Below are 23,481 nucleotides of genomic sequence, written 5' to 3'. Positions count from 1 at the left end.
AAAGTCAAATTAGTTTGAATTTGAATAGACTCTGCCTGCTACTTCAAGTGTGGTAGTCATTTAAGAGACAAATTTGTTGTGAATAAAGTAATGCGGAGGCATAAGAGACATATATAATACATCCAAGGGGAAAAGTGGATTCATAGGAGGACTTGTTAGTAGAGTCAGTAAGCCTCTTTCTAATTTTTCTTGTTAGAGTGGTCATTGGGATTACTTCCAATACATACATTTTTCCTATTCTTTCTTTTTGATTTTGGACATCCAGACAAGTAGATTTAAATCCCAATGTGAAGAGTGGAACTAAAAACATCTTATGTAGGGGAGATGAGCGAGTATTTGCTCATGTTCTAATGACCATTATATCTACTGTTATTAGATCCCCCAATTACTATTCATGAAAAGTTCCAAACAATGATAGCAAATGTATTTATAGTTAATCATTTTTTTGCTTTCTAGGTTGTTGATTGGTCCATTTGTACAAAAAATACTATTTTTTCGGTGAGCAACTATTAGGGGGAGAACATAATGGGTTATAGGCGAACATTTTGAAATGACACTTTCAGACCACCTCACACTCTACGAGTTCTATAGAGAGTCATAAATGCGGAAAAGTCAAAATGATAGCTTTAAGATCTTCACTCACCTACGAAGGTTCTCCAAACAAACAAAAAATTGACAGGTGGATTAGGAGTTCTAGGTGGGCCTAGAGTTAGCCTCGGTAGTTACTACGTCATCAACCCTTATGTGAGCAACATGTGGTGGAAGTATTTAATTTTTCAAAGCACTCATTATTGGAATGTATAAAGAAAAGATCATGGAAATTTTAAGACTACTACAAACAAGAGTCTTCTTCAATTATCATAAATGATAAATCAAACATGGAAATTATGAAGTAAATGTTAAAGTGGTTATTTTTCCATGTCTTATTGGTGCATTCTTAACCTACCATTTTATAAATCATTTCCCTTTATTAAAAAGCTCATCAACATACTTACAATGGTCAAATATGCAGATAACTTAAATAAAGTAGTCTCCAATGTTGGAAAAAGGAAAAACCAAAATTCATTTGAAATCCTAAAACATTCATATTATTTTTTTAAAAAAAACATACAAATGATTTCCAAGTCTAATGTTTGAATTGTGCAATGGTTACGTTGATAGAAAGATATATCAAGTTAATATATTAAAGAGAATGGTAGAAAATTTTAAGAATGTTTCTAAGAGACTTTTGATATACTGATCATTACTATTGTATAACTATTCCACATAGTCATGCATGAATTAGATTGTTAATCATTAGAATGGATTCAATTGTAAATGGTATATTTTGTTTCATTGCAATAGTCAATTTGTTGACTAAAAGAGTAAATGAAGAGTAATTTTAAGAATGGAATATATAAGATGGTGATGACCCAAAAGAGATAGAGAGAGATTGCAAAGAGAGATATGGAGGGAGAAGAGGAGAGATAATGAGATATAAAATTATAGGGAGGGGCGATGGAAAGAGTGGATGGATGCAAAGAGGGAGATGTGTCTAGATATGGAGTGGGGAGAAGAAGCTAAAGATAAAGATGAATATAGAGTGTGTGGATGAAAAATATATAGAGAGAAATACATAGATTAAGAGATAAAGATAGAAATACAAGTAGAGAGATGTAGAGGGTAGCTTGGAGAGGAAGAGATAGGAGGGAGAGATCTAGATGGTAAGATGTATCAATTGATAAAAAGATAGTAGATATATAGAGGATGAGAGGAAGAGACATGTAAATGAATAAATACTTCAATGATCTTCAATACCTCTACGACGTACCTATTGTACACTAAGGTGCGATTGCTAGGGGAGAGGAACTGGTAGTCGACCACCCTAACTTCAGAAATTTCAAATCACTCCCATTTTTTACAGCGGCTTATTTGATGGGTCGTCTACTTATAACTAAGGTTTCAAGTCCACATCACCCATTATGATGCCACATCAGCATGCTTTTTGCCAAGTTGTCCAAAACAACCTAAATAAAAGTGAGACCAATGATCGTACATAAAGGGTACCCATACTTGCACAACTAATGTGACATCACATCATTGGTTATTATTTTTAGCTAAGGGTACATTTTATTCAATTTTGGGTAGTTATAATTGCCCTAACAACTTTATACAAGTATTGGTACAATATTGTCAAAAAAATTGGACATTAAGTAAATAAGTATAAGTGTCAAGTCAACAACTCCTATCACAACTATTGGAACACTTTCACGGGTCCTCTCCCCTAGTTAGTTAATATGACGGAATAGGGGGACCTTTGAGGACGTCGTTCTAACGGAAACAATATTTTACTGAATTACCGTCCGCAAGCTCAGTGACCGATGTGTAAAGAAACAATATTTGAATAAGTCAATTTCTAAGAAGCCGAAGCATCCCGCCCAGAAATGACAAGGAAAAGCTTCGATCACGTGAAGGACGCAGCTAAAAACTCAGCCATTGAATTTAAATCCACAACATCACATGCAGACGCGTAAATACTGTCCTCATTTTGTCTTTATTGAATTTTAAAACAGTTTTTCCTTCTCGCCCGCCGATAAAAGTTTATGTCACGTTTGCATTTCTTCAGACGAGGCAGAAGCTTCCAATTTTCTTTCCTGGTCTCACGGAAGAAAACGCCATGTTCGCATTAAGGCCAGAAAAAAACACGCCTATATTCAGTAGAGATTCAGAGTATATCACATACGGGCTTCCTTGAATGATCCAAGATTCCAAATTCCTGGAAATTGATGATTTTTTTATTTACTTAGTTCAGCTTTACGAGAAACTGATATTGTTTTCAGGAAGAATAGTTGTATTTATACATCTCCAATGTTGGAATAAATTACTTTTAAATTGGTGGCTACAGACCATCTACCGATTACCGCGTTCACCATCAGGCGACTACTTTCCACGAAGAACCGCAAAAAGCCTGCTATTTATTCACCTCCCACACACCACAACTATGCAGAAAATTACAAGGCCTCGTAGATTTCTGCAAATAGAAACCCATTTCTAAGAAATCAAAATGAAGGCAAGTCTAGATTTATGTCGAAGTTATATTTGTTCTTGTAGTTTCTTTTGAAGAATTAGTTATAGCATTTGATCTGAAACAAATTATACACAATCTTGTCTGCAAGTATATCAGTACATTTCATAGACTGTAGAAGTCTTTTGTTGTTAATCGTAGTATCTTTTCAAAATTTGCAGAAAATGGTGATAGAAGTGAGCATAGAGGACGAGAAAAGCAAAAGAAGGGCTCTCAAGGCGGTTGCAACCGTAGAGGGTATACTGCATTTTCCTTTTTACTTTCAAATCCTCATCTTTTATTTATTATTTAATCTGATTAAAATGAATATATTTGTATTGCAGGGGTGGATTCAGTGGCTCTGGACATGAAGCAAAAAAAGATAACTGTGATTGGAGAAGCAGATCCAGTGTGTGTGACATTAACATTGAGGAAATATGGTTTTTGTTGTGCAGAGTTAATAAGCGTGGGGCCTCATAATGCTTAAGAGTTTAGCTATTGTTGGAATGACAATATACTAAATCATTTAGCTATTGTTGGAATGACAATACTAAATCATTCTTCCTACAAATTGTATCATTGACTAAATTTCTGAAAAAAGGAAACACAATGAATATTTTTGAAATTTTCAAATTTTATGAAAAAATTCATTGTATTTTCATAAATCTGAAAAAATCATGTTTAACTTTTTTTTTTGTCTTAGATACATTTTGTGTAAACAGTTTACCAAAGTTATCTGAGAAATCTATTTTTCTTTGTAAATGCTGATTGACATTGACAATGATGAGAATGCTAACGGCTTATAATGAATAAAGGTTGAGATCCTGATCTCATTTTTCTCTGAAATACATGATTCCCATTCGGGTGCAAATTTATTATCGGTGCGGCAGGAAAGTACTTGAACAGTGTATAGTGTCATAATGTTCTGCTCTATCAAATTGTTGATCGCCTCGATTCATCCAACTCCTACTAAATCGAGCCATACTCGTACTAAGCAATGGGAAAAAGGTCACCATTTGTAAAGGTCAACTTTAGTATATCTAGGTTCTTTCAACGTAATATAATGTTAATCAGCGTTATCGAGTTCGGAGTCTTATTCTTACAAAAGATTCTAGTAAATTTTAGAAGTATGTAAATGATTTTAAATTTTAAAATTAAAATTTTCACCTTTTTTTAATTAGTCATTGCAAGATAATGTACATGTCATTCTATAGGGTATCTAGAACTCAATAGTTTTCACATAAGAGGCTTACAAGTTACCATTGTGTTGTAGGCTCTTGCCTATTAAATGAATAAAATTTAAATCAATATGTATTAATTAAATCCATCCAATAGCTTGACATGAACTAAATGCATAAAAAGCCAAGATAAACACCTCTCTCTCTCTCTCTCTCTCACACACACACACACACACACACACATTCTCTCATATTTGACATTTCTATTATCTCTATCATTTTTCTTGACTTGTATATGCAATTCAATTATTTAGTGATTGATTATATTTATTTAAATTAACCTATATGTTTATCTAAAAGAAAATAACGCAGACATTGATATTCAAATTTATGGCTTAAACAAAAAATATTAATATTTATAATTTATAATGTATAATTATAAATATTCTATTTTTTTTCTATTTAATACACATTAGTATATTGTAATACAATTTGACTCATTTTTGTTAAACATATCAAAATAATTAAATATTGACAATGGCATGCTATTTAATTAAGTTTGAACCTTTATCTAATTAATTCTCATTTCTCATTACTCTCACCCACATTAATTTGAATACTTATAACCATGTACCATTTGAAATAATTCCCACTCTTGCTCCATTGCTAATCCACATTTCAATGTATCAACTCCCAATCCTAATATATCTCAATTTCCATACTTGGTTGATTCCATGTTAGGAAACTTTCATTCTCATACTATACCAAATTTCTTTAACTCCCTCTCTTTTCCATTGACAAGCAGGAGCAAGTTTGGTATAATTTTTTGTGAGGGTTGATGTTCATATTTGTGTCACACCTTATGATAATTTGCACCCATGGAAAATGTGTGTGTGTGTGTGGGCGGGGGGGGAGGGGGGTGGTCATGCCTAAGTTGTACCATCCTTCTTTAACTGTTTCCTTAACCCTAGTCAACCAATATGGATAATATGGATGAGATTATCATAAAACCATAAGATTTGATGTAATAAATTGATAGAAAGACAGTATTATGAATAGATATAACAAAATAACACTATGTTCTCATGGTGGATAGAGATATTTCTTTGATTCTTGGGGTTTTCCTTAACCAATACTATGATGGGAATGCATGGATAAGAACTGTGTGTGTGTGTGTGTGTGTGTGTGTGTGTGTGTGTGTGTGTGTGTGTAGGTGTCTTGTTATTTGTACAATCACAGGGGTATACAATTAATGAACCTTCAAGAATTTATAATGGGTATGATACATTTATGTACTAGATGTATAATTATATTTGTAAGAGTTGAAGAATCATGGAAGGATTTAAGCTTCCAAAATTTTATTTTAATTTTCTAAAAGAAAAATACTAGCTTGCCAAATGACATAATTTGATGGACTTCTTGCCATATTCTTCTGCATTAATGCTTCACCTCTTTTATAATCCAATAGGAATACATTAAAATAAGTTTCCATTTCTTAAGAATGGAGATGATCCTTCTTATACCATATATTTTTTGTTGTTGTTGCTTTGTCAAATTTGTGTGAGAAAACAATCAATATTGTGATCAACATCTTTCCATTATATTTCCTTAACAACTTCCTTTTAGTTTAAAGAAATAATAATTGTAGTGATATTTAAGATTTTTTGTTGCTAAACTAGTTTCTTGACGAAGCCCTAAAATTTACTTTGAATTGAATAATGAATTTTCAAATAATTTATTAGATTTTAGAATTCTTGGTGCCATCAAAGATAAATATATTAAAATGAGAACCCTTATTTAATGAAAATTACTCCAAGACTAGAAATGGTTATTTATGTTTTAATTAATTAAAGCGGGAAGGGTTTGAACCCATAAATAGAAAGTAACATTGAGTATTAGAACATATATGCCAAAAAGTGTTGGAGCTACAATTGGAACAATTGTTATGTTGTCATTGATATTAATTCTTATTGGTGAGACAATTTCTACCTGAGTAGACTGCTATATAAAGACGATTGATGAAGACGATTTGAGAAGAAGAGATAACATGAGGACCTAATGAAAAGGTTGAGTTATATGGAATTACAATGAGTACTTCATTATTTGGACTTTAGTAAGATAATGTGTTGTTTAATCATAACACTAAGTGGAAAAGATAATTATGTTAAATCTTAGAATAGATTATTAATGAAGAAAAAAACCTTTGGCTTCACCAAGCTTCAAAGCAAAAGAGTAAGAAACTTATACTTGAAGACGAGAAATACTATTGTCAATTGATCAAATAATAGAAGATGAGAAAATTTAGTGTCAACTAAGTGCCAGTAAAAGACAAAATAACAAAGAAGTTAGACCAAGCACCAGCAAATGAACTAAGTAAAAATAGTGTAATCCAAGTAAATTAGTATTGTGATGGCTGAGTTATCTAGTGATGACCAAGGCCAAGGATCATAATGTCGACCAAGTGACAACATTTTATAGTTTATGAAGAAATCTCATTTCCTAGCTAATATAGTTGAATTCATGGAATATGGAAAGTGTGTTGAAGATATGAATTGATGAGATGGATTATATAATACAAGGAAAGGGTTAGGTGAGTGATAAAACCTGTTTGATTTAAATAGTAGTTTCTAGAAAAGAAGAATATGAATGAAAATGTCGATAGATTCATTTTATGTGTTGAATCAGACAGAAACCCTAAGATCAATGGTGGTGTTTAAGTGGGAAAAAAATCAAGGTAGCTATTTGAGGAACCTTAAGGGTAACCTAAAGAAGAAAAGAGACATTTTTTGATGTTATTGATTAGAAAATTGGAGTAGAAGACCGAGAAGAGTTGTGAAGAGGTGAAGTGTGATTTCTTGAAGGGTTGCCAAGAAGATTAGAGATAGAGATGATAATAGAGGTTGGTCAATTGATCAACATATGAGCTATATTTTGTTCTATATTTACAAAGTGAGTTGTCTTGTTGTTACTTTCTAACCATTGTATCAATTTGAAATCCTTTAATTAAGGTTGATCTAAGAGTCATTTGTAAATATTTAATCAAAGTGATGTTCTCATTGAATGTACTTAAGCCCTCTAACCAGGCCATTCCTAATAGGGTGATTAAATGCTTTAATAGGGTCACACCTAATAGTGTGTATTGTAACCTTTAATAGGGTTGGCTCCTCATAGAACTCACTTAAGAAGAGTCAAAATTTGGTAGCATGTTACTAGTCATTTTTCTTAAATTGGGTTTCCATATTAAATCCTAGTGTCATATTTGTGTGGATGTTATTTGAAATGTTTTAGTGTTAATGTTTTACTTTCTGGGTGTTGGTTATTATTGGGAAAGTGGAGTGCAAGTTTTATGTTATTGGTTATTTTCTATAGAGGTTGAATGAATTAATGAATAGATAAAAGTTGGTTGAAGTATCTAAAAGTTTTATAAGGACATCTAGACCCAAGGAAAACTGATTCACACCCCCCCACTAAGTTATTCTAAATTATTCTCAAAATTGGTATCAAAGCTTGTAGTGATTGTAAGAATTTTTTTCAAGTTACTTGAAGCTAAAGATCAAAATTCATGAAAAGGAGGTGTCAAGGGTGAAGAAGGAGAACTTCCCTACACGATTGAGTCTAATGAAGTTTCATCTAGGAGGAGTTGGAAATGGAGAAACATGCTATGTGGAACATGAATAAATAAAGGTACCAAGACCTATGATATCTCAATAGATGAAAGAGAACCAAGAACACAATTAGGCAATTTTGGAGATTGCAACAACCTTAGGTTATACTTAGTTTGATGACATAAAAAGAATGTACTACTGTAAAGAAAATGTGGGATATACTGCATACTATCTATGGTTGAGATAAGAATGTTATGAGAGCTAAAACAAAAATCTTGATAGGAAAGTTTGATGAGAGGAGAATGACAAAGGTGAAATTATTGCTCAATATTATGGTCGAGTCAAAGAGGTAGTGAATGCTATACAAGGATCTAATGAAAAGATTGATGATGAAACTATGATTAGCAAGGTATTGAGAACCCTACTTCCTTTTTATGCTATTAGAGTTTCTAAAATACAAGAACTAAGATGTATTCCTAGTAACAATCTGACTTTGGAAGGATTAGTTGGTAGACTTACTACTTTTGAATTTGTGCTTCAATTGGTTCTTAATAAGAAAAAAGTAAAGTGTGGTAATAGTGATAGTGATATCTCTAACTATAATCTTGATGAACTTGAAGCACTAATGGCTAGAAGATTACCAAGAGGAAAAAGAAAATTCAAAGGTAAACTTCCTATAATATGTTTTTCATGCAACAAGGTTGGTCATATTGTTGCAAGATGTCTTGATAGAAAAGACAAGGATGATTGAAGGGAAATAAAGTATAAAGGCAAGAGAGATGACATAGACAATAGAAGATACAAGGACTACAAAGAAAAAGGTAAGAAATCTTTCTATATTTCTAAAGAAGAAATTAACAATGAGTATGATGATCATGATGAAGAAGTTGTCTATGTTTTTATGAAATATGATTATGACGAAGATGTGAAAACATTTTTAATTTCATATGTGAGTAAAGGTGATAGATGGATAATTGATAGTGGCTTAACACATCATATGATTGGTGATAAAAGTAAGTTTGAAACCTTACAATAGTATAAAAAACGTTTTGTTAAGTTTGGTGACAATTCACCATATCTTGTGAAAGGTAAAGGTAAAACTAACTAATAAGATTAGATGTGAGAATTCTTATTGGGTTGAAGGAATTAACTATAATTTGTTGACTATTTCACGATTGAATACAAATTTGGATTTTAGAATAAGAAGTCAAATTTATACAATGGTTCATAAGAATTGATTCAAAGTGGAGACCAAACTAGACACAACTTGTTCTATCTAGATTTATCTGAAGAGGCATGTTTGTTTGCACAATTTGATGATATATAGTTATGGACTAAGAGATTATGTCATGTGAACTTTGACAATTTGGTAAGCATTGGTAAGATGAAAAGGGCAAAAGGATTACCAAAATTGAAGAAACCTGATAATGTGATGTGTAAATAATATTAGTTGGGAAAAATGACAAAATATAGTTTCAAGAGAAAAACCTATAATTCTAATGTTATTTTAAAATTGGTTCATACTGACCTTTGTGGACCTATTGGTGTGAAAAGCTATAGAGGTGATAAATACTATATTCTATAGTTTGTTGATGACTACTTTATAATGATGACTGTGACGTAATTTCTTAAAGAAAAAACTTGTACATTTCAAATGTTTAAGTGGTATCCAACAAGATTTGAAAAAGAACTAGGTACAAGTTTGAAGTACTTGAGATCTAAGAGTGGGGGTGAATTTATATCTAATGAATTCAACATAGTCTGCAATGATAGAGGAATTAACATAGAAATGTCAACACCTAGGACCTCTCCACAGAATGGAACAGTTGAAAGAAAGAACAAATTATTCATGGATTATGCTAGAATACTTATGATGGAGGAGAATGTATCACATAAATACTGGAGAGAAGTTGTAAGTGTAATAGTTTATACTTTGAACTGAGTACAAGTCAGGAAAGGTACAGATGTTACACCCTTTGAGTTATGGTGTGGGTATGCACCTAATGTGAAATATTTTAAAGTATTTGGAAGTAAATACTATATAATGAAGGGAAATAAAAATGGGTAAATTGATGCTAAAAGTGATTAAGGTATATTCCTAGGACATTTTACTGAGAGAAAATCTTATAAGTTTTTAAACTCTAACACTAACAAAGTTGTGGAAAGTGCAAATGTGAGAGTTGATGAATATGTAGAAAAGTGAGAAGTTGAATCCAAGAAAGAACCTAAAGATAAAACTCATTTATATATGTCAATGAAGGTGATCTCCCTTTACTTTACCTGAACTAGAGAACAAAGCTACCAAGCCAAAAAAAACTGTGAAAGTTGAGATGCCTCAACAAGCTGTCGAGAAACAGACTGTGGAAGCCAAGCACTAGTAGAATCATGTCAAGATAAAAGAAGAGGTTGTCAAGATTAGGAAGCTATTGTCAATCAACCTAAAGAACAAACAACAATACATGAAGTGCTACCTAAACTAAATCTTCTAGTTGAACCCGAAGTAGAAGAAAGAAAAAAAATCCTACATTAGCAAAATATGTGAGAAGATATCATAGACCTGATCACATCATTAGAAATAAAAGCTCTGGAGTTATGGCAAGGAAGAGACTAAGAAGTGACACATTTTTAATTTGTGAGTTTGAGACTAAATTTTTGAAGAATGCTTTGGAGAATGAGGATTGAATTTAGGCAATGAATAAAGAAATTGAACAAATAGAGAAGAACAAAATCTAGTCATTAGTACCTAGATCAAAGGATAAGAATGTCATTGGAACCAAGTGGGTATTTAGGAACAAGTTAAATGAGAAAGGAGAAGTCACAAGGAACATAGGTAGACTGGTATGCAAAGGATATGCATAAGAAGAAGGCATTGACTATGGAGAAATATTTTCCCAAGTTGTAGGATTGGAAGGAGCCAGAACTCTACTTGCATATTCTTCTTATAAAATATTTAAATTATATCAAATGGATATCAAATCTACATTCATAATGGAATTATAGAAGAAGAGGTATACATTGAAAAACTAAAGTATTTGTTGATCCAAGTAAGAAGAACATGGCATGAAAAATGCACAGAGCACTATATGGACCGAAACAAGCTACAAGAGCATCATATGAAAGGTTGTAAAACTATTCAAATGGTAAAAATTAATTTTGCAATGACTAATGATAATAGTAATTAGTACTTAAAGAATGAAGGTGGCAAAGGGATACTATTAGCTGAAATATTTGTGGATGATATTATATTTGGAGGACACGATGCATTATGCAAGATTATTTTCTAGTGAGATGCAGAAGGAATTTAAAATGTCTATACTTGGGGAAATCAAATTCTTTGTTGGTTTGTAAGTATATCATATGAAGTAAGGTATCTACATACTCAATCCAAATATATCAAGGATATACTAAAAACTTTTGGTATGGAAGACTCCATACCAATCAACATACCTATAGCTACTACACATAAGCTCTCAAAGAATGATTTTTCTACTAATGTGAATTAGACATTGTATAGTGTCATGTCCAAACTACGGGGCAAAAACACAAAACTTTAAAAAAAATAATAATAATAATTAAGATGCTCTAAGTACGATAAGGTTAAGATCACATTGCATGAAAAAATTCTCTTCATTACATCATAAGTTGATAACTCTTGTGGAGGAATACATTTGTTAAGATTAGAACTTTCATTATAAGATTGATATAGATAATTGGTTACGTTCTTGCATTCTAATTGAATAATAAAATAAAATAGAAGGATTTGCATTCATTAGGACCCCTAGGGACATATGTCGTCCTTTAATGGGTCAAAGGGGGTCCCTTTGACCCATTAAATGACGAAATATGTCCCTAGGACCTTTAGGAACAGTCAAATTGTTCATATCGGTCAAAGGGGGTCATAGGTAATTTGACCCATCAAACGATGACATATGTCTCTAGGGGTCCTAGGACCCCTAGGGACATATTCGAATGGGTATTATGGGTCAAAGGGGGTCATAGGGTGACCTCTGACCCTCTTTGACCCATTAAACGATGAAATATGTCCCTAGGGGTCCTAGGACCCCTATGGACATAGTCGAATCGTCCATATGGGTCAAAGGGGCTCATAGGGTGACCTATGGTCCCCTTTGACCCATTAAATGACGACATATGTCCCTAGGGGTCCTAGGACCCCCGGGGACATAGTCGAATCATTCATATGGGTCAAAGGGGGTCATAGGGTGATTTATGACCCCCTTTGACCCATTAAATGACAACATATGTCCCTAGGGGTCCTAGGACCTCTAGTGACATTCGAATGGGTAATATGGGTCAAAGGGGGTCATAGGGTGACCTATGACCCTCTTTGACCCATTAAACGATGACATATGTCCCTAGGGGTCCTAGAACCCCTAGGGACATATTCCAATCGTTCATATGGGTCAAAGGGGGACATAGGGTGACCTATGACCCTCTTTGACCCATTAAACGACGATATATGTCTCTAGGGGTCCTAGGACCCCTAGGGACATATTCGAATGGGTAATATGGGTCACCCTCTTTGACTCATTAAATGACGACATATTTCTCTAGGGGTCCTTGGACCCCTAGGGACATATTTGAATTGTTCATATGGGTCAAAGGGGGTCATAGGGTGACCTATGACCCCCTTTGACCCATTAAACGACGACATATGTCCCTAGGGGTCCTAGGACCCCTAGGGACATATTCGAATGGGTAATATGGGTCAAATGGGGTCATAGGGTAACCTATGAACCTCTTTGACCCATTAAACGATGACATATGTCCCTAGGGGTCCTCAAACCCCTAGGGACATATTCAAATCGTTCATATGGGTCAAAGAGGGTCATAGGGTGACCTATGACACTCTTTGACCCATTAAATGATGACATATGTCCCTAGGGGTCCTCGGACCCTTAGGGACATATTCGAATCGTTCATATGGGTCAAAGGGGGTCATAGGGTGACCTATGACCCTGTTTGACCCATTAAACGATGACATATGTCCCTAAGGATCCTAGGACCCCTAGGGACATATTCGAATCATACATATGGGTCAAAGGGGGTCATACGGTGACCTATGACCCCCTTTGACCCATTAAACGACGACATATGTCTCTAGGGGTCCTAGGACCCCTAAGGACATATTCAAATGGGTATTATGGGTCAAAGGGGCTCATAGGGTGACCTATGACCCTCTTTGACCCATTAAACGACAAAAAATGTCCCTAGGGGTCCTTGGACCCCAAGAGACATATTTGAATGGGTAATACGGGTCAAAGGGGGTCATAGGGTGACCTATGACCCTCTTTGACCCATTAAACGATGACATATGTCCCTAGGGGTCCTAGGACACTAGGGACATATTCGAATTGTTCATATGGGTCAAAGGAGGTCATAGGGTGACCTATGACCCCCTTTGACCCATTAAACGACGACATATGTCCCTAGGAGTCTTAGGACCCCTAGGGACATATTCGAATGGGTAATATGGGTCAAATGGGGTCATAGGATAACCTATGACCCTCTTTGACCCTTTAAACGATGACATATGTCTTTAGAGGTCTTAGGACCCCTCAGGACATATTTGAATTGTTCATATGGGTCAAAGGGGGTCATAGGTCACCCTATGACCCTCTTGACCCATTAAACAACGATATATGACTCTAGGGGTCCTAGAACCCCTAGGGACATATTCGAATGGGTAATATGGGTCAAACGGGGTCATAGGGTGACCTAAGACCCTCTTTGACCCATTAAACGATGACATATGTCCCTAGGGGTCCTCGGACCCAAAATGACATATTCGAATGGGTAATATGTGTCAAAGGGGGTCATAGGGTGACCTATTACCCTCTTTGACCCATTAAACGATGACATATGTCCCTAGGGGTCCTAGGACCCTAGGGACATATTCGAATCGTTCATATGGGTCAAAGGGGGTCATAGGGTGACCTATGACCCCCTTTGACTCATTAAACGACGACATATGTCCCTAGGGGTCCTAGGGACATATTTGAATCGTTCATATGAGCCAAAGGGGGTCGTAGGGTGACCTATGACCCCTTTTGACCCATTAATCGATGACATATGTCCCTACAAGTCCAAGGACCCCTAGGGACATATTCGAATGGATAATATGGATCAAATGGGCTTATAGGGTAACCTATGACTCTCTTTGACCCATTAAATGATGACATATGTCTCTAGGGGTCCTAGGACCCCTAGGGACATATTTGAATCGTTTATATGGGTCAAAGGGGGTTATAGGGTGACCTATGACCCTCTTGACCCATTAAACGGCGACATATGTCCCTAGGGGTCCTAGGACCCCTAGGGACATATTCGAATGGGTAATATGCGTCAAAGGGGGTCACAGGGTGACCTATGACCCTCTTTGACCCATTAAACGACGACATATATCCCTAGGGGTCCTAGGACCTCTAGGGACATATTCGAATGGGTAATATGGGTCAAAGGGGGTCATAGGGTGACCTATGACCCTCTTTGACCCATTAAACGACAACATATGTCCCTAGGGGTCCTAGAACCCCTAAGGACATATTCCAATCGTTCATATAGGTCAAAGGGGGTCATAGGGTGACCTATGACCCTCTTTGACCCATTAAACGATGATATATGTCTCTAGGGGTCCTAGAACCACTAGGGACATATTCGAATGGGTAATATGGGTCACCCTCTTTGACTCATTAAACGACGACATATTTCTCTAGGGGTCCTTGGAACCCTAGGGACATATTCGAACTGTTCATATGGGTCAAAGGGGGTCATAGGGTGACCTATGACCCCCTTTGACCCATTAAACGATGACATATGTCCCTAGGGGTCCTAGGACCCCTAGGGACATATTCGAATGGGTAATATGGGTCAAATGGGGTCATAGGGTAACCTATGACCCTCTTTGACCCATTAAACGATGACATATGTCCCTAGGGGTCCTCAGACCCCTAGGGACATATTTGAATCGTTCATATGGGCCAAAGAGGGTCATAGGGTGACCTATGGCCCTCTTTGACCCATTAAATGACGACATATGTCCCTAGGGGTCCTCGGACCCCTAGGGACATATTCGAATTGTTCATATGGGTCAAAGGGGGTCATAGGGTGACCTATGACCCTATTTGACCCATTAAACGATGACATATGTCCTTAAGGATCCTAGGACCCCTAGGGACATATTCGAATCGTACATATGGGTCAAAGGGGGTCATACGGTGACCTATGACCCCCTTTGACCCATTAAATGACGACATATGTCTCTAGGGTTCATAGGACTCCTACGGACATATTCAAATGGGTATTATGGGTCAAAGGGGGTCATAAGGTGACCTATGACCCTCTTCGACCCATTAAACGACGACATATGTTCCTATGGGTCCTTGGACCCCAAGAGACATATTCGAATGGGTAATATGGGTCAAAGGGGGTCATAGGGTGACCAATGACCCTCTTTGACCCTTTAAACGACGACATATGTCCCTAGGGCTCCTACGACCCTAGGGACATATTCGAGTTGTTCATATGGGTCAAAGGGGGTCATAGGGTGACCTGTGACCCCCTTTGACCCATTAAACGACGACATATGTCCCTAGGGGTCTTAGGACCCCTAGGGACATATTCGAATGGGTAATATGGGTCAAATGGGGTCATAGGATAACATATGACCCTCTTTGACCCATTAAACGATGACATATGTCTTTAGAGGTCCTAGGTCCCCTAAGGACATATTCGAATCGTTCATATGGGTCAAAGGGGGTCATAGGGTGACTTATGACCCTCTTGACCCATTAAACGATGATATATGACTCTAGGGGTCCTAGAACCCCTAGGGACATATTCGAATGGATAATATGGGTCAAAGGGGGTCATAGGGTGACCTGTGACCCTCTTTGACCCATTAAACGACGACATATGTCCCTAGGGGTCCTCGGACCCCAAGGGACATATTCGAATGGGTAATATGGGTCAAAGGGGGTCATAGGGTGACCTATGATCCTCTTTGATCCATTAAACAACGACATATGTCCTTAGGGGTCCTAGGACCCTAGGGACATATTCGAATCGTTCATATGGGTCAAAGGGGGTCATAGGTCCCTTTGACCCATATGAACGATTCGAATATGTCCCTAGGGTCCTAGGACCCTAGGGACATATTCGAATATATGAACGATTCGAATATGTCCCTACGGTCCTAGGACCCCTAGGGACATATTCGAATCGTTCATATGAGTCAAAGGGGGTCGTAGGGTGACCTATGACCCCCTTTGACCCATTAAACGATGACATATGTCCCTAGAAATCCAAGGACCCTTAGGGACATATTTGAATGGGTAATATGGGTCAAATGGGGTCATAGGGTAACTTATGACCCTCTTTGACCCATTAAATGACGACATATGTCTTTAGGGGTCCTAGGACCCCTAGGGACATATTCGAATCGTTCATATGGGTCAAAGGGGGTCATAGGGTGACCTATGACCCTCTTGACCCATTAAACGATGACATATGTCCCTAGGGGTCCTAGGACCCCTAGGGACATATTCGAATGGGTAATATGGGTTAAAGGGGGTCATAGGGTGACCTATGACCCTCTTTGACCCATTAAACGACGACATATGTCCCGAGGGGTCCTAGGATCCCTAGGGACATATTCGAATGGGTAATATGGGTCAAAGGGGGTCATAGGGTGACCTATGACCCTCTTTGACCCATTAAACGAAGACATATGTCCCTAGGGGTCCGAAGACCCTAGGGACATATTCGAATGGTTCATATGGGTCAAAGGGGGTCATAGGGTGACCTATGACCCCCTTTGACCCATTAAACGATGACATATGTCCCTAGGGGTCCAAGGACCCCTAGGGACATATTTGAATAATTCATATGAGTTAAAGGGGGTCATGAGGTGACCTATGACCCCCTTTGACCCATTAAACGACGACATATGTCCCTAGGGGTCTTAGGACCCTAGAGACATATTCGAATGGTTCATATGGGTCAAAGGAGGTCATAGGGTGACCTATGACCCCTTTTGACCCATTAAACGATGACATATGTCCCTAGGGGTCTTAGGACCCCTAGGGACATATTTGAATCGTTCATATGAGTCAAAGGGGGTCATAGGGTGACCTATGACCCCCTTTGACCCATTAAACGACGACATATGTCCCTAGGGGTCCTAGGACCCCTAGGGACATATACGAATGGGTAATATGGGTCAAATGGAGTCATAGGGTAACCTATGACCCTCTTTGACCCATTAAACGATGACATATGTCTCTAGGGGTCCCAGGACCCCTATGGACATATTCGAATCGTTCATATGGGTCAAAGGGGGTCATAGGGTGACCTATGACCCTCTTGACCCATTAAACGATGATATATGTCTCTAGGGGTCCTCAGACCCATAGGGACATATTCAAATGGGTAATATGGGTCAAAGGGGGTCATAGCGTGACCTACGACCCTCTTTGACCCATTAAATGACGACATATGTCCCTAAGGTTCCTAGGACCCCTAAGGACATATTCGAATGGATAATATGGGTCAAATGGGGTCATAGGGTAACCTATGACCCTTTTTTACCCATTAAACGATGACATATGTCTCTAGGGGTCCTAGGACCCCTACGAACATTTTCGAATCGTTCATATGGGTCAAAGGGGGTCATAGGGTGACCTATGACCCTCTTGACACATTAAACGACGATATATGTCTCTAAGACCCCTAGGGACATATTCAAATGGGTAATATGGGTCAAAGGGGGTCATAGGGTGACCTATGACCCTCTTTGACCATTTAAACGACGACATATGTTCCTAGGGGTCCTCAGACCTCAAGGGACATATTCGAATGGGTAATATGGGTCAAATGGGGTCATAGGGTGACCTATGACCCTCTTTGACCCATTAAACGATGACATATGTCCCTAGGGGTCCTAGGACCCTAGGGACATATTCCAATCATTGATATGGGTCAAAGGGGGTCATAGAGTGACCTATGACCCCCTTTGACCCATTAAACGACAACATATGTCCCTAGGGGTCCTAGGACCCCTAGGGACATATTTGAATCGTTCATATGAGTCAAAGGGGGTCATAGGGTGACCTATGACCCCCTTTGATGCATTAAACGACGACATATGTCCCTAGTGGTCCTAAGACCACTAGGGACATATTCAAATGGATAATATGGGTCAAATGGGGTCATAGGTTACCCTATGAGCCTCTTTGACCCTTTAAGTGACGACATATGTCTCTAGGGGTCCTATGACCCCTAGGGACATATTCGAATCGTACATATCGGTGAAAGGGGTTCATAGGGTGACCTATGACCCTCTTTGTCCCATTAAACGATGATATATGTCTCTAGGGGTAGGACCCCTAGGGACATATTCGAATGGGTAATATGGGTCAAAGGGGGTCATAGGGTGGCCTATGACCCTCTCTGACCCATTAAACGACGAGATATGTCGCTAGGGGTCGTAGGACCCCTAGAGACATATTCGAATGGGTAATATGGGTCAAAGGGGGTCATAGGGTGACCTATGACCCCCTTTGACCCATTAAACGATGACATATGTCTCTAGGGGTCCTAGGACCCCTAGGGACATATTCGAATGGGTATTATGGGTCAAAGGGGGTCATAGGGTGACCTATGACCCTCTTTGACCCATTAAACGATGACATATGTCCCTAGGGGTCCTCGAACCCCAAGGGACATATTCGAATGGGTAATATGGGTCAAATGGGGTCATAGGGTGACGTATGACCCTCTTTGACCCATTAAACGACGACATATATCCCTAGGGGTCTCAAGACCTCTAGGGACATATTCGAATGGGTAATATGGGTCAAACGGGGTCATAGGGTGACCTATGACCCTCTTTGACCCATTAAACGAAGACATATGTCCCTAGTGGTCCTAGGACCCCTAGGGACATATTCGAATCGTTCATATGAGTGAAAGGGGGCCATAGGGTTAATTATGACTCTCTTTGACCCATTAAACGACGATATATGTCTCTAGGGGTCCTAGGACCCCTAGGGACATATTTTAATGGGTAATATGTGTCAAAGGGGGTCATAGGGTGACCTATGACCCTCTCTGACTCATTAATCGCCGACCTATTTCTCTAGGGGTCCTTGGACCCCTAGGGATATATTCGAATTGTTCATATTGGTCAAAGGGGGTCATAGGGTGACCTATGAACCCTTTTGACCCATTAAACGACGACATATGTCCCTAGGGGTCCTAGGACCCCTAGAGACATATTCGAATGGGTAATATGGGTCAAATGGGGTCATAGGGTAACCTATGACCCTCTTTGACCCATTAAACGATGACATATGTCCCTAGGGGTCCTCAGACCCCTAGGGACATATTCGAATCGTTCATATGGGTCAAAGAGGGTGACAGGGTGACCTATGACTCTCTTTGACCCATTAAACGACGACATATGTCCCTAGGGGTCCTCGGACCCCTAAGGACATATTCGAATCATTCATATGGGTCAAAGGGGGTCATAGGGTGACCTATGACCCTCTTTGACCCATTAAACGATGACATATGTCCCTAGGGGTCCTAGGACCCCTCGGGACATATTCGAATCGTACATATGGGTCAAAGGGGGTCATAGGGTGACCTATGACCCCCCCTTTGTGTCATTAAACGATAACATATGTCTTTAGGAGTCCTAGGACCCCTAGGGACAAATTCGAATGGGTATTATGGGTCAAAGGGGGTCATAGGGTGACCTATGACCCTCTTTGACCCATTAAACGATGACATATTTCCCTAAGGGTCCTTGGACCCTGAGAGACATATTCGAATGGGTAATATGGGTCAAAGGGGGTCATAGGGTGACTTATGACCCTCTTTGACCCATTAAACAATGACATATGTCCCTAGGGGTCTTAGGACCCTAGGGACATATTCAAATTGTTCATATGGGTCAAAAGGGGTCATAGGGTGACCTATGACCCCCTTTGACCCATTAAACGACGACATATGTCCCTAGGGGTCCTAGGACACCTATGGACATATTCAAGTGGGTAATATGGTTCTAATGGGTCATAGGGTAACATATGACCCTCTTTGACCCATTAAACAATGACATATGTCTTTAGAGGTCCTAGGACCCCTAGGTACATATTCGAATCGTTCATATGGGTCAAAGGGGGTCATAGGGTGACCTATGACCCTCTTGACCCATTAAACGACGATATATGTCTCTAGGGGTCTTAAGACCCCTAGGGACATATTCGAATGGGTAATATGGGTCAAAGGGGGTCATAGGGTGACCTATGACTGTCTTTGACCCATTAAATGACGACATATGTCCCTAGGCGTCCTCGGACCCCAAGGGACATATTCGAATGGGTAATATGGGTCAAATGGGGTCATAGGGTGACCTATGACCCTCTTTGACCCATTAAACGATGACATATGTCCCTAGGGGTCCTAGGACCCTAGGGACATATTCGAATCGTTCATATGGGTCAAAGGGGGTCATAGGGTGACCTATGACCCCCTTTGACTCATTAAACGATGACATATGTCCCTAGGGGTCCTAGGACCCCTAAGGACATATTTGAATCGTTCATATGAGTCAAAGGGGGTCGTAGGGTGAGCTATGACCCCCTTTGACCCATTAAATGACGACATATGTCCCTAGGGGTCCTACGATCCCTAGGGACATATTCGAATGGGTAATATGGGTCAAAGGGGGTCATAGGGTGGCCTATGACCCCCTTTGACCCATTAAATGATGACATATGTGTCTAGGGGTCCTAGCATCCCTAGGGACATATTCGAATCAGTATTATGGGTCAAAGGGGGTCATAGGGTGACCTATGACCCTCTTTGACCCATTAAACGACGACATATGTCCCTAGGGGTCCTTGGACCCCAAGGGACATATTCGAATGGGTAATATGGGTCAAAGGGGGTCATAGGGTGACCTATGACCCTCTTTGACCCATTAAATGACGACATATGTCCCTAGGGGTCCTAGGACCCCTAGGGACATATTTGAATCATTCATATGAGTCAAAGGGGGTCATAGGTCACCCTATGACCCCCTTTGATCCATTAAACGATGACGTATGTCCCTAGGGGTCCTAGGACCCCTAGGGACATAGTCGAGTCGTTCATATGGGTCAAAGGGGGTTATAAGGTGACCTATGACCCCCTTTGACCCATTAAATGATGACCCTCTTTGTATTATATATTATTATATTAATATGTATAATAATATAATATATATATAACAACGTAATATTTTTATTAAATATAATATATATTATAAATATTATTATATTAATATATATGTTATTAATATATCTATATAATAACGAAATATTTTAGTATATATAACGTAATATTTTAGGATATACTATTTATACTATTTTAGGATAATAATTATAATATAAATAAACACTAAATATTAATATTATTATATGTATAGTAATAATAATAATACTATTATAGCTATAATAATAATATATATTAATACTATATATTGTAGCTTAATATAAATAAACACTATATATTTACACTATTATATCTATATTAATAATATTAATACTATTATAGGTATAATAATAATATTGATACTATAGGTATATTAATACTATTTTATCTTAATATTATTGATATTTTATACTAATACTAATATACTATTAACTTAGTTATAAATTAAAGTCGTTTGCCTTGAAATATTTTCATAATATTAATATTATTGTGGCAAAGGAGGGAAACCTTAGCAAGTTTTCCCCCCAAAAGTCCTTTTCCTATATCGGATATCCGATTATACTGGCATCAATTTCAAATATTTAACTGTCTCTACAGACCCGACAACATTACTTTTTTACCTCTTTTTTCACGGGATTTGTAAAAAGTCATGTTTTGGGGCCCAACCAATCGAAAAGAATTCGAAAATATAACCTTAGGTGTTCGAATTTGTCATCTGAATGGGGAGCAGTAGTCGTCGAAAGAATAAACGTAAAAGAAGATATCCAATGAAGACATTGCAGCATATAGGGAAAAGGACAAAATGAAACACCGAAAAAAAAAGACAAGGTATGCTAAATATCAATCAAGTTGACGATGAATTAATAGAAGGTGAAATCATAGAGTTAGATAATGAAAATGTACAGTTGGGGAATGAAAATGTACCTATTGAAAATGATAATGCGGAAATTGAAAATGTAGAGATTGAAAATTTTGAAGAAGAAATGCCACCAAGTCATAATCCAAATTGCATAATTGACCATGTCGAAGATGACAATGCACAGGAACTTAATGCACAAGAACCTTACATATCTCCTAATTATAATCGAAATGAAGGTTCTAAAACACCAAAATGGTTAATTGAAATTGATGAAACGATTATGACTAGTTTGGAAGGAAAAAAATCAGAAAGAACCATTCGGTTATGGGCTTCAAAACTATATCAGATGTTTTTCGGCAACAAGACAGTGGTAGAGCAATGTCAGCTTTTCATGCATTTATTAAAGATGCAAAAGATGAGACCTATGCTTTCCAAATTGAAAATTCGTGTCAATAAAAAGTTGGAAAGAAATGCCATTATTGTGAAGAATCTTTTCAGTGCTCTCAATAGCATTGGGAAAAATAGCAGAGAGAAGGATAATAGAGCTGCTCGAAGGGTTATTACAACCTCTTTGGTAAGTCATCATTTGAGAAAGGGTAGATATATGAGACAAACTTGTATTGATTTGAATCTAAACCGTACTACTTTGAGAAGAGCACTTAGTTGACGAGAGAAAATTGATGATCCTCTTCAAAATGAAACATGGGCATTTGGTGGGAGACTTCCACGTTTTGATAAGAAGCTATCCGATGATGTGAAGGAAGAAATTATACAATTTTGGCACTCTAACTCATGAGTATCAGCCAATGTTAAAGATGTCTTAAAGTTGAGAATCGGCATCAGAGACCGCACGCCACATCCTAAAAACTATTTGGAGGTAAGTCAAACTATGTTGTTCAAAAAATTTAGAGAGAGTCATCCAAGTGTTCATATATCACAAAGGGCTTTTGAATCTTTGAAGCCATTTTATTGTGTGCCACTCAAAATTCGAAATACATGTTGTTGCAAATATCATGTTGAGTTTTCTATGCACCATGAACTATTATGCTCCATCTGTTCTACTTTGCATAGTAAAGAAATGTTGGAGGATTGTGGGGCTAGTGGGCTTCCAAAATCATCAAGAGACTTGTTAGATCAACTCTTATGTCGTAGAGTTGATGGTTGTTCCTTTTATAAAAATGCTTGCTTAAATGAGAAGTGTTCAGAATGTGGTGGCTTATCCAAGTTTGACACATGTTTCCATGAGGGGTGTGAACAAGATCTTGGAAAGACAATAGTGAAAAAAAGGGTCTATGAAATGGTGAAATACACATTGAAGAGTGGGAGTGAGAGCTCTAGATGTGAATTGGTTGAAAAAGATATCAATGTGGCTAATTTTATTTCAGATTTCAAGGAAAATCTTTTTTACAAGTATGCAAGACATAGTCACAGGTCTCAGTGGTTGGATCAACAATTTAGAACGTGTAAGGAGACTTTTCCCATTGACACTATTATATCAGTTGTTGATTTTGCTGAGAACTA

General features: G+C 37.8%; 1 protein-coding gene across 1 annotated transcript; it reads left to right on the top strand.

The window, feature by feature from the left end:
* Window positions 1–3,225: 3,225 nt before the first annotated feature.
* On the top strand, window positions 3,226–3,530 carry LOC149571978 (heavy metal-associated isoprenylated plant protein 39-like). Its single transcript, XM_089810303.1, has 2 exons — window positions 3,226–3,301; window positions 3,388–3,530. The coding sequence occupies exons 1-2, from the start codon at window positions 3,229–3,231 to the stop codon at window positions 3,528–3,530; spliced, it is 216 nt and encodes a 71-aa protein (XP_089666429.1). The 5' UTR covers window positions 3,226–3,228.
* The last annotated feature ends 19,951 nt before the right edge of the window (window positions 3,531–23,481 follow it).

This window comes from Cupressus sempervirens, chromosome 2 (genome assembly GCF_028749045.1).
Source record: "Cupressus sempervirens isolate cs-2001-9-10 chromosome 2, ASM2874904v1, whole genome shotgun sequence".
NCBI lineage: Eukaryota > Viridiplantae > Streptophyta > Pinopsida > Cupressales > Cupressaceae > Cupressus > Cupressus sempervirens.
This window is presented reverse-complemented; position numbering and strand designations above follow the sequence as displayed.

Coding starts and splice junctions, on each gene's coding strand:
- LOC149571978 (XM_089810303.1), top strand. CDS start 3,229: ATGGTGATAGAAGTGAGCATAGAGGACGAGAAAAGCAAAAGAAGGGCT. Junction 3,302..3,387: donor GGCGGTTGCAACCGTAGAGG/GTATACTGCATT, acceptor TTTGTATTGCAG/GGGTGGATTCAGTGGCTCTG.